The sequence below is a fragment of the Caretta caretta genome, chromosome 6, assembly GCF_965140235.1.
Source record: "Caretta caretta isolate rCarCar2 chromosome 6, rCarCar1.hap1, whole genome shotgun sequence".
Taxonomy (NCBI): Eukaryota; Metazoa; Chordata; order Testudines; family Cheloniidae; genus Caretta; species Caretta caretta.
In genome coordinates, this window is record NC_134211.1 from 49,499,590 (window position 1) to 49,512,627 (window position 13,038).

The window sequence follows — 13,038 nt, forward strand, 5'->3', positions numbered from 1 at the left end:
GGGCTTCAGTCTGAGTCTGGAAGTCTACACAGCAGTGAAACAGTCCCACAGCCTAAGCCCCGCAAACGGGAATCAGCTGGCACGGGCCAGCTGTGCGTTTTTCTTTGCTGTATAGACATACCCTATGAGACCAGTGTACAGATCATAATGGAGGAGATTTTCCATCTGAACTTCACAACAAGGTTTTGACCCGTTGCAAGCTTCTATTCCCAAGGTTTTGGATTATATTCTCCAACTCAGGTTATCGGGCCACATCATCAGTTCTTTCAGGGTCCATTTAGCTGCCATTTCACAATGACTCTCTCATTTAATTCGAGTGTTTTCTCATCCCATTGCTTCAAAAGTTCTAAAAGGATTGGTTCACACCTATTGCTCCCATTTGGGAGTCTCCTCAGTCCTGAGACTTTAATGTAGTTCTTGTGGAATCTCTTTTTAGACCCTTATCCAAGTGCTCTTTTCATCTGAGTCTCAAAATCATCTTTCTCGTGACTATCACTTCAGCCAGGATAGTTAGCAAAATTCAAGAACTAATGACACACTCCTTACACTGTTTTTCACTGGGATAAGGTGTTACTGAGACCTCACCCTGAGTTCCTCACCAGCATGGTATCTCTTTTCATTTACACAGTCAACTTCCCCAAACCACACACCTGGGAGAAGCACAGCTCCATGCTCTAGTTGTTTCCAGAGCTATTCTTTGTTTAGGTAAGAGAACTGTTTGGGAAATCACTCAATTTATTTGAGGCATTAGATAAGGCTGTGAAAGGTCTGGCTGTCATAAGTAGGATCCAGAGACTCGAAGAAGATTTACAGTATACTGTGGCTCTTCAAGAAGTTTTGTCTGGATGGATCCCAATACCTGCTTTCCTACATAGCTCCTTCAAAGTCCATATTAATGAGTTTTTCGGTGAAAGAACTGAAAGACAGTTGGGCTGCTCTGCCTATATACTTTTAGGGGGGAGGGATGATGAGGACATGCAAGGCTCAAGTGCAAACCTAATTGAGTGCTGGTCAAAAGATTCCTCTTGTATGTGAGGTGCATGTCCACCAGAAGGTAGGGGTTCTTTGCAGAGTGTCCCTTTTGGGTGTTCCACTTTAGGTGACTTGGCACCCTGCACTTGTAATCGGAGATTTGTAGTAGCAGTTATCTACCCTACTCCTTTGCCTTTTATATTTTAGTTTATATCTTTCTTTCTTTAAAGAAAAAAAACCTTTCCCTTTTCCTCTTTACCCCTTCCTCCCGAGTGGGTACTTGACTATTTCCTTAAATAAAAAAAAAAAAGGGGGGGGAGAGAAACAGGGTTATCCCTCTTCTTTCTCCAAAGGACTCGCACGCTCTCAGGCATGTCTGGCTCATCTGGCTTTAAAAGCTGCCTGACTTGCAGACTTTCCATACTGGTCTCTGACTACTACACTCAGTGTGTGTCTCTCGCCAAGGCAGCGGACATTACCCCAAAGTGTCCACACTGCAGAAAATTGACTGCCTGGACAAGGAAGGCCAGGGATCTCCAACTGAAGCTCCTGATGATGGAGAAATCCATCAAACCTGCCTCTGACCCCAAGTCCAGGACACCATCTGGCCAACGGTCGCCAGTGGCAGCGTCTGACAAGGGATCTACTTCAACAGCTGCTAAGGAGCCTGCTCCTAGGAAGGCTACCAAAAAGCGGTTGCACTCATCTCGACAATGAGACTTGCCTAAAAAAAGCGATCGCCAAATGAGAAATCTGCCCGGTTCCGAGAGCGCTGGACAGTGAGGCACCAGGAACGTCCAGTACTCAGATGTCCCGAGGAGTTGAAGACCCTATGCGGGCAAGCTCTAATGGAGGTGCACTCAGTAAAATCAAACCTTGGCACTGAGCACTACGATGGCACCACCTGCTGTACCTGTTCAGCACATCTCCAAGTTGTCGGCACGAACAGCTGCGACCCTAATTCCAGGTCAGTGCATGATGCTGTCCCTGGCACTGAGCCTCGCGGTTCCGCAGCAATTCATGAGGCATGCAGACCTGATAGTGGCCTCCGTGCCTGGAACTCCCCTACTTGGTACTAATGGTACCCCAGTGAGACTAGGACCAAGGCTGGTAACCACTCCCTGTGGATCAGCCCCTCCTCTCTCCTGCGATGAGGAAGAAGAGGATGAGGAAGTAATATATACTCCTCGCCATTCCTCATCTAAACCTAGACCCTCTCAGCACCAAACTTGTACAGACATGCGGGGCTGGTATGGGCAGCCCTAGACACCGCCTCCTATACCCTTGCCACCTGACTGGCCATACTGGTATCCGTGGGCAATGTATAGGTAAGGCTATGTTTTAGTCAGGGGTATTTTTAGTAAAAGTCATGGACAGGTCACAGGCAGTAAACGAAACTTTGCGGCCTGTGACCTGTCTATGACTTTTACTATATACCTTTTACTAAAACTTGGGAGAGGGGCCACGGGGCTGGGGCAGGTTCCCTACCTGGCTCCTGGGAAGCAGCAAACTCTAGCTCCTAGTTCCATATGCTGCCTCCACTCCGCCCCGAAGCTCTGGTTCTTCAACTCCCATTGACTGGGAACTGTGGCCAATGGGAGCTGCGGGGGTAGTGCCTGTGGGTGGAGGCAGCACATGGAGCTAGGAGCTGAGGGAGGAGAGTTCCTGTCGCCTTTTTGGGGAGGGCCCCCCCAGGTGAGCATGGGCCCAGCCCTGAGCCCCTCCCCACACCCAAACTCCTGCTGCAGGAGGCCCCGAGACTGCCCCAGCAACAGCCAGCGTGACTGGCCCAGGGGCTCCCCTAGCTGCTCAGGCGACTCCCGAGCCAGCTGCATGGGCCACTGCGGCAGGCACGGAAAATAACAGAATCTGTGATCTCCATGACAAACATTGAGCCTTATGTATAGGGCCCAAAGCCTCAGGCCCCCTAACTCACCGAGGTCTAGAACAACACAGTCCCCTTCACCAGCTGTCCCAGCACCTTTAGAGACACAAGAAGAAGAGATTGTGGAGCCTGAGGACACAGCTGAAGGTGACACCCTGCCAACCACTCACATCTCATCTTTGTCAGTGGATGAAACAATAATGCTACCACCCCCCACTATGGGGGATGATAACAAATCTTTTCAAGACTCTTCAGAAGGATAGCTGAATCTCTGGACATTTCACTAGCTCAGGACATACTCCAGGCATCCCCAACAGCAAAGATAGCACTGCCAATTAATGATGCCATCATGGACCTTGCAAAAATAATCTGGCAGGCACCTGTCACAGCCCCTCCCTCCTGTAAGAGGTTTGACAAAAAGTATTATGTGCCAGCAAAAGCGGCTGAGTTTTTATTCACCCACCCTGCATCAAACTCGGTGGTGGTGGATGTGGTCAACCAAAGGGGAAAAGCACCACTAGTCCGGAATTACCCTGCATGATAAGCACTGGAAAAGGCTAGACCTTTTTGGTCAGAAAGCGTACTCCTCTATCACACTCCAATTCCACATAGCCAATTATTTGGCCGTACTGGCAAAATACACACATAATCTGTTTCGCAAAATGTTGGAATTAACATAAAAACGGCCACACTGGGTTAGACCAAAGGTCCATCTAGCCCAGTATCCTGTCTTCCGACAGTGGCCAATGCCAGGTGCCCCAGAGGGAATGAACAAAACAGGTCATCATCCATTGACCACCTTATTGAAAGTTTACCCGATGGCAAAAAGGAACAGTATAAGGCAAACATCTCTGAGGGGCAGGACAGCCCTACAGCCTCTCTTGACTCTGCAGACATGGCAGCACAGTCCATCAATACATCCATGGTCATGTGCCGTGCATCCTGGCTCCACCTCTCCAGGTTCCCCAGGGAAGTCCAATCCACTGTGGAGGACTTACCCTTTGAGGGTCAAAAATTGTTTGCTGACAAAACCGATGTGTCCTTACACACCTTAAAGGATTCACAGGCGACGTTAAAAACCCTGAGCATATGTACCTGCAAACAAAAAGAAACAAGGCAAGTTTTACAACCAGAGATGCCAGGCTGCCCATACTCTCAACCCCAAAGACAGAATGACCAACGACTTAAACAAAGACAGACCAGACGTTGGCAGAACTAAGATCAGCCTTCAATGTCTCAACCATCTACTTCCAGACAATCATTTTGAAGGGGTGGTCGAGGGCACGAGACCTCCACATTCTCTGATTCTGGAACCAGATCTAGTCTCTTGCTCACTTGGAGACAGTCTGTAACCATACTGCCTTGTTTGGAACACCATCACAACAGACAAATGGGTTCTAGAGATTATCCAGAATGGTTATTCCATCCCTTTTATTTCTATCCCACCTACCCACTCCCATTCCCCGTCCCTCTTCAGGGACCCCTGTCATGAGCACCTGTTACAACAGGAAATAAACCACCTTGTACAGTTGGGTGCTGTGAAACCTGTACCATCTCAACACGGGGAGAGGGTTTTATTCCCGTTTATTTTCTTGCTCAGACAAAGAACAACAGGTGGAGACCCATCCTGGATTTGGGAAAACACAACAAATTTGTGAGAACATGACGTTTCAAAATGGTGACTCTTATCCGCAATAATTCTGGCATTAGAGAAAGGAGATTGTCCCTCTGCCCTTGACCTCCAGGACGCTTATTTTCATATTACAGTTTAACCCGGCACACCGAAGATTTGTGCAATTCACCCAAGGGAATCCGCATATCCAATACAGAGTGCTACCCTGCCTGTGTACTGTGTACTTCTGCCTGTCAGCTGCCTCAAGAGTTTTTTCCAAGGTTCTCGCTGTCGTTGCAGCTCACCTATGCGAACAAGGAGTGATATTTCCATACTTAAATGACTGCCTTATAAGGGCACTAATGCAGCAAGGAGTGCTAAATGCCACGCAAACCACGATAACCCTATTCACAGACCTTGGGTTACAAATAAATGTACAAAAGTCCACCCTGGTTCCTGTCTAACTGTTGGAATCCATAGGAGCCTACTTCAACCATCTCACAGAAACAGCAATGTTACCCCCACAGTGCTTCCTTACCCTAGTCAACCTAAATTTCAACAGTGATGGACAGCTCACTAACATCTGCCACACATTTACAACTCTTGCGGCACATGTCGCCAGCAATGTTTGTCGTACAATATGCCAGGCTCCACATGCAATGCTTACAGGCCTGGCTTCGAACCATGTATATAACACACACACATTCTCTCAACAGAAGCCCTGCAGGGTAAAAGACTCGCTAACATGGTGGACGCAACCACAGAACGTCTGCTCAGGAATCCCTTTCCAACAAAAATTTCCAACCATGACAGTCATGACACACTTTTCTCTAGTTGGTTGGGGGGCGCATTTATGTGGCAAATCGATCCATGGCCACTGGTCCATCCTTGGAGCTAAGGGCAGTCCGAAATGCATGCAAGCACTTTCTCCCTTAAATCAAGAACAATGCTATCAAGATCCTTACTGACAATATACCATGCATGTACGATATAAATTGTCAAGGGGGAGCACGATCATATCCTCCATGTGCAGAGGCAATACGCCTCTGGAATTGGTGCAACACCAAGAGCATAGAGATATTGGCATCCTATCTGCTGAGATGTCAGAACACAACAGTGGACCAACTAAGCAGAGATTTCTCACAAATCCATGAGTCGGAGATGGATCCCAGAGTTCTCAAAGCCGTATTCAAACTATGGGGGTTCCATAGATTTATTTGCAGCAGCTCAGAATGCCAAGTGCCCACAATATTGCTCCTTGGCTGGATTGGGACACCACTCCCTGGGCAACGCTCTCCTCACAAAATGGGAAGCGCCACTGATGTATGCTTTTCTTCTGATCCCACTACTGAGCTGAGTTGTTCACAAGATCAGGCAGGACAAATCCAGGGTCGTTCTCATTGCACCCACGTGGCCCGGATGAACGTGGTTCCCATACCTGAGACAGATGGCAGTGAAACTGCCTCGAACCCTTCCCTTAGTGCTTCACCTTCTGTCACAGGATGCAGGGCTTGTCCGTGACCCCAACCTCGCAGTACTCCGCCACAAGGCCTGGTTACTCCATGGCTAATGGGGGGTCAAGAAGGACTGTTCCCAGGAAGTGAAAGTTATTCTATCGAACGGTCAGATACTAAGCACAAGAAAGACACACAGGTGGAAACGATTCGGCACTTGGTGCCAGTACAAACAGATTTTTTCCATAGTCGGCCCTAGTATATAGTCGAGGATTCTGGGACTTAAAAAATCAGGGCTATCCACCAGCTCAGTCAGATTACATTTGACAGCCATCACCTCCTTCCACGACAGGGTGGACGCAGTCACTGTCTTTGCTCACCTAATGACTAAATGCTTCCTTAAAGGCATGGAAAACACTTATCCCACACTAAGAAACGCTACTGCCATGTGGGATTTCAACCTTGTTCTATGCAGTCTCATGGGAGACTCATTTGAATCCCTTGCAACTTGCTTTGTTGCACTTAACAGTGAAGGTTGCTTTCCTAATTGCCATCACATCAGCAAAGATGGGGTGGGAGAATTAGGTGTCCTAATGGCACACCCATCTTATGCTACGTTTTTTTAAGGATAAAGTACTCCTATGACCACACCCTAAATTCATACCCAAGGTTGCCACCCCTTTTCATTTAAATCAGCCCATTTACTTACATGTATTTTTCCTGAAGCACCATACTGACAACAGGGAGGCCTCATTCCACACGCTAGACATTTGCAGAGCATTAGCTTTCGTCATAGAACAAAAACATTCAGAAAATCATCTCAACTATTCATTTCCATAACAGAATGCTCGAAGGGCCAAGCCATCTCAAAACAGACTATACAAATGGATATCTGTATGTATTCATTTGTGCTATCAAACAAGCAGTCTGCAATCTCCACTTGGAGTTCACACACACACACACACACACTCCACCAGAGCGTTATCAACATCTGTGGCCTGTCACTGACATTTGCAAAGCAGCTACCTGGGCATCCGCCCATACTTTCAGTAAACATTATGCTTTAGAATAACAATCAGCAGCAGACACTCAGTTTGGACTCAGTGTTATCCACCGTCCAGTGAAGCAACTCCGAAACCCCTCCGCTGAGCACCCCCAAGGACACTCCTTGAAGAAGAGAAGGTTACTCACCTTGTGCAGTAACTGAGGTTTTTCGAGATGGTTGTCCCTGTGAGTGCTTCACAATTTCCCTTCCCCCTCCCCCGCCAGCCTGCACTTTGGAGTTTAATGCCATCTTCTGAGGTAGAGAAGGAACTGGGGGATGATTGGCTTTGCACTGCTATGTAACCACTTGGAGAAACGCGAGATGGCTACAGCGCATACGCGGCCCAACCAGGCACTGCTACTACAAATCTCAGATTACAAGCACAGGGCGCCAAGACACCTAAAGTGGAGCACCCACAGCGACAACCATCTCGAAGAACCTCAGTTACTGCACAAGGTGAGTAGCCTTCTCACCCACATGGACAACGTGTCTTGAACCACAGTTACTGTAAAATAAGTAATTGTTCTTCTTTCTACCATGCCACCAAGTCTTCTCCCTGCTGCATCCCTTTAAATGAATCCCACAATCTGCCAAGGAACAAAGTCATTGTCCTTCTGTGACTTGGAGAAATAGAATTGGTTTCTCCCTTCTTCTCTCTCCTCCCCTCTCCCCACAGTTGTCCCTGGCCCCTGCTGCCTCACTACTCACCTCATCCAGGACTTAACTTGTCCCTGGGCTTACAAGGGCTGAGTAAACCTGCTGTGAACGGGGATATTTGTATTTGTTTAATACCACTTTTCCCAGTAGACTTAGTAGCTAGTTGGGAGGCTGTGAAAAGTGATGTTAACATACAAGTATACCTTTCTACAGCAGCAAAAAAAAAAAAGCAACCAAAAAAGGAAAAGAAACAACAAAGACAAGAACGTGCAAAGCACCTTATTTGTTTCTCTATTCTGTTTAGGTCCAGTAAAGAATAGAGACAACTGTACATTTTTATTACTGAGTGGAAAAAAAACCCAACACCTCCCCCCAAACCTTACATAAATAAATTGCAATGGTTTGGATATGTGTATGTGCATAATTAACTTTAACAAAAACAAATAAAGTATTTTAGGAAAAATTGTCAGAGCCACGACCAGCAGTAGTTGGTGGCCACGCTCTGAGGCCACCAAAAAAATTTGTTGTGTGAACCCCTGAGGTCACTAGCCAGAAGTTTTATTCTGTTTGTCACCAGTACTTATGCAGATTGATGACGAAGGGTTGCTCTTCCTCTTCTCTAGAGCGCCTGTGCTCCTTTTCTTTTCTGAAGCTGAATTACTGTACTGTCTGGCACAGCCCTTTCCATCTGACTTTTTATAACTGTATATGAATAGACAAGTGGATTTGTTGGGGGATCATAATATAATATTCCAACAGTAGGTCTCTAAAGTTGATCTTCGATAATGTTGGTAAATGTCGGTTATTTTTCTCTTTTAGTGGAGTATACTTTCATTGGCACTACATATGAAGAATATCTTGGTAAAATCTTAAAGATGGTTATATTGATTATGATTAGAGCCAGTAGCTTGATAGCAGTGGTACTCAGACCTCAGTGGTTCAGGAGCCAAATTAGTGATTTGCATTACCCAAAAGAGCCACAGTTTTGTGAATTCATAGATTCATTTACCATAGTACTATATATTCATGTTTAAACAGTATGATGGCTGTGTGTGTGTGTATAGATAGATAAATTCTCACAGCAAAATGATTGACCAAGTATTTTGTCAACTACAATCGGTTAATAATGTAAAAGCATCTTGATTGGCTGTTAATTATATCACAGTATTTTAGTATGTTCTGTAAAGAGCTGCAAGAGTCATATCAAAGAACCACTTGTGGATCATGCGCCTCAGTCTTGAGTATCATTGCTTTATATAAACAAAATATAGTATTTGTGGTGGCATGTAAAAGCCAGTTCCCTGGACACACAGATTCTGTACTGGATCGAGTTAGACTGCAACTCAAAATGATCTATCTTAAGTAGTCTAACGTTCCCCTTTCCTTGTGAGCAGATCCAGAAAACAATAAAGAAGACAGCCCGCCGGGAGCAGCTGATGCGAGAAGAAGCTGAACAGAAACGTTTAAAGACTGTACTTGAGCTGCAGTTTATTTTGGACAAGTTAGGAGACGATGAAGTGCGCAGTGACCTGAAACAGGGCTCAAATGGCATCCCTGTACTGACAGAGGAGGAACTGACAATGCTGGATGAGTTTTACAAGCTAGTTGACCCTGAGCGGGACATGAAGATAAGGTAACGTGCTAGTTTTACTATTAAGTAATCTCTGTAATGTTAATATTGATCAGTGCATTTATTCTAATTATCTTCAGCATAAGAATTTTGAGACCTGTCAAGTAATGTTATGCTTCAATTAATTAATATTTTTGTTGAAGGTTGAATGAACAGTATGAACAAGCATCCATTCACCTGTGGGACTTACTGGAAGGGAAGGATAAGCCTGTTTGTGGAACTACGTGTAAGTATGTTTAAAGTAGAAGATTGAATGAAAGGAAAAAATATACGAAATATATAAGTAAAAGTTACATTACAAATTCCTGTGATTATAGTTTTAACTGTCAGAATTGCTATCTTTTGCTAATTGCTTGTCAGGATAGTGACTGAATTATCTTAGTCTCAGCTATGTTGTAACTGTAGTTCAGTGAAATGCTAACTTAGTGCATATTGTATTTGGCACTGACACAACCTTACTCATCACTTACTGGGCCCCCAGTTTCTGCTGCTTCAGCAGTGTTCTGTCACTGATCGTGCTTAGTAGCAGTTTTTTGCTTTCTAGAAAACTGTGGGTTATGCAAGGAATATTTTTCAACTAAATATGTACTTGGTTAGTTTTAGACCTTAAACAAGGCAAGTTATGACTTTTTTTTTTTTAAATGGAATGCTTAAATGGTAGCCAAATTTTCAGGCGACCTCAGCTTCTGTTGAGGTGCTTAAATGGGAGTTAAGCTCTTTGGAAAATCTGGCAAGAATATCATCTGGTTTCTTAGCAAGATATGGTTTGTTTTATTTGTGTAAGTAAATCCATCTACATATGTGGTTTTATGAAAACAGCTATATATCCAACATATTGCTTAATTTGAGATGAAATGAACCTTCCTGTTGGAGGAATTAAAGGAGTATGGTTTTAAAACGATTCTCAGCAATTATATTTCACAGAATGGATGTTTTGAAGTATATTTGTGTGAACAAGATAAACCATTAAAGGATAAGGGGTTTAATATTTCCAGGGTTGGTTGCTTTTCTCTGAAAACTGCTATAGCTGTTGAGATAATAATTCTCTGACATAATTATACTTTGTGATTTTGGACCAAATAGATAGTTTAGGCTGAAAATGTGACATAAGGATGTGCTAACCTTGTCAAGAATTGTTGAAAACAACTTAGAGTTTTAGGAAGATAAAATATTTTTGTACGTAAAGCAGAATTTTGTCAAGAAAAAGCAATCTTTGCGTATGCTTTCATTTACAGTTGCTGCTTATTCTACAGTTGAAATTGTTCTCTATTTTCTTTATCACTTAGAAAATGTGGTGTTAAAATCAGGGTTTTGTTTTTAGTATTTTCAGTATTACAAATAATGCACAAAAGAATAATTACTTGTAATTATAACAAAACATGGCATTTTAAGTGACAACTAGATACTATTAGGATTTTCTTGTGTGGGCCCAAGATATGTAGATGTATGCTTTACAGTGCATTCAGCTTATTAGGGAAGTGCTTGTTGTGACGCCATATTTTAGACTGAATTCCATTTTGTACTTAAAGCAAGGATTTAACATCTTTGCTATATATGAAAAATGCAGTGTATCATCCAAAGTTACACAACTTAATTTTTGAGCACAGAAGTAAATTTTTGAAAATTCAGTAGATTAGTTGGACATAAAATCGTTTGAAAACTGTGTTCTTTAAGAAATTTAGCATCTACCATACTTAAATTCACTCCCAAATGAGTTTAACGGAAGAAAATTCTTCAAACTTCCATATATAAAAGTAATAGAAATCTTGTGTCTATGCTATATTTGAAGAATTTTTTTTGTAAAAAGGTAAGTTATTAAAAATTGTATATAGTTATGATATAGGCTTACGGACAGGTTCAGGTCAACTTTTACTTCTGATGTCAAATGACTCCATGTATCCCAACCAATTGCCACTATTCTTCTGCAGCTAATTTGCATGCAACAAATGGGTTGTAATATGTTGGTGAGATAAAGACTGGACACATGTCAAAAGTTCTCATTGGCAGATTAGTTGGCCTGGCTGATGCATCTCTTTGTCTCTGAGTAGATGCAGCTGTGTAGTCCATTTAGAGTGGGTGTGTGGGCATGCGCGCCAGCCAAAGCTGAAGAAACTTTTCTAAGCCATACCTGTAGAGGGGCAGTGCTTATGCCTTATGACTAGCACCTCCCCTGGCTCTGTGCGGTGTGCCCCCACTTCCATTTTACTGCCTGTGTCTGGGGTTGGAGCTCTGTCGTTTTCACCTCACAATCCCTTAATATAGTGTTAGATTTAGTGTATGTTACCAGTAGTTTAAGTCTTTCCCTGGTGATGTGTTCATCAGGGTTTAAACATCTGTAGTGTGGGGGAGTGATCCCCACATGTGGGGCTTGCTGGCCCTAGGAAAAGCCTACATTAAAGAGGAGTGTTCAGTTTGCAGATTATTTACCAAATGCACTCAAGTGGCAAGGGACCATCAGGGGAGGGCATGTGGATTGGTCAACCCCCCCCGACCTGACTGCATCCTCCTATGGGATCTATGCCCCTTTCTGGGGCAGTCCCCCTGTCTCGGGGGAAGCACGCTCCCCAGATGTGTGCTGCAGATGATACTGCTGTCTCTGGCTGCCATAGTGGCACTTCTGGACCACCATCATGTACACCCCCCAGAATCATAGCATAACCCTAGACTTTGCAGTTGTTCCAGTACTCTAGGGTTATGCTATGGTTCTTGGGGGGTGTACGCAGATCTCGCGGAGATCTTGCATATACTTGAGTTACCAGTGTCTAACAACTTATTTCATGGTACATTTTAAGATACTTACCCCTTAGGATCTAATCAGAAATGAAGTTCAGCTTTTCATAGATTCAAGAAGAAGAATTGCTTCAAAATAACTTTGAAGTTGTTAGCTGCTCTTTAAATTACCGTGGTTTAATGTATAAACAGACAGTATGCAGTGCTGGCACAACTCAGGAAATGCTTTTAATTTCTGATTGTTAAATTCCAGAGGACATTCCATGGTAGATAATTAAATTCAAAGTGACATTAGACTAATTCTGGACAGTAAATGTTGCCTACCAATAATTGGAAAAGAAGTTTTGAGATTTTGGGGAGGGATGGGGGGGGAACAGACATCATCCTGGAAAATAGTTATATGATCTTTAGTCTATACTTGACCAGAGTTTAATTCCTTTGCAGACAAGGCCTTGAAGGATGTTGTTGAACGTATTCTTCAAACTAGTTATTTTGATAGTACCCACAACCATCAGAATGGATTGTGTGAGGAAGAGGAGGCAGCCCCTGCACCTGCAGTGGAAGATCCTGTAGCAGAAGCTGGTAAGTACATTTATCTGTTTTGGTCTCCATATGTAAGTTGTAGGTCTACTGTTATCCCTACTTGCTGGGGTCCATGAGAGCAGTGGAAAAATAGTTACAAATGTGAAATAAATCAAGCTCTTATATCCGAACTATTCAGTCAGCCTAGTGCCGTAGACAGAATTTCATGCTTTGTAAAAGAACATATGTAGCCTGGCTACATACTAGATAAATGCAAAGTGCATAAATGTTAGGAATGAGCTAACTAGCAATTAAAATCCTGAATATAGCAGCAGCCTAACAAGGCACAGCCACTTAATGGGATCTTCACTGATTGGGCAAATGTTCAAAATATGCACTCAAGACAAAGCTCATTGCACTTCTATTGAGGAATCCATCTTAACAGTGAAACTGTTTATGTGCTATCGTGTAGATTAAAATTGGTGACCACATCTTGCTTTCCCTTGCAGTCCAGTTTGCTGTAGAGCTGTA

At 43.7% G+C, this 13,038-nt stretch overlaps 1 protein-coding gene across 4 annotated transcripts in view; it reads left to right on the forward strand.

Moving 5' to 3' along the window:
• The window catches only part of CAPRIN1 (cell cycle associated protein 1), an 86,575-nt gene that overhangs the window by 35,170 nt on the left and 38,367 nt on the right, over positions 1-13,038 (forward strand). For all 4 annotated transcript variants that reach the window (XM_048852219.2, XM_048852221.2, XM_048852224.2 and 1 more), the window contains exons 5-7: positions 9,020-9,258; positions 9,399-9,481; positions 12,430-12,567. In XM_048852219.2, the coding sequence (XP_048708176.1) occupies positions 9,020-9,258; positions 9,399-9,481; positions 12,430-12,567 (460 nt within the window). The remainder of the gene's footprint in view (positions 1-9,019; positions 9,259-9,398; positions 9,482-12,429; positions 12,568-13,038) is intronic.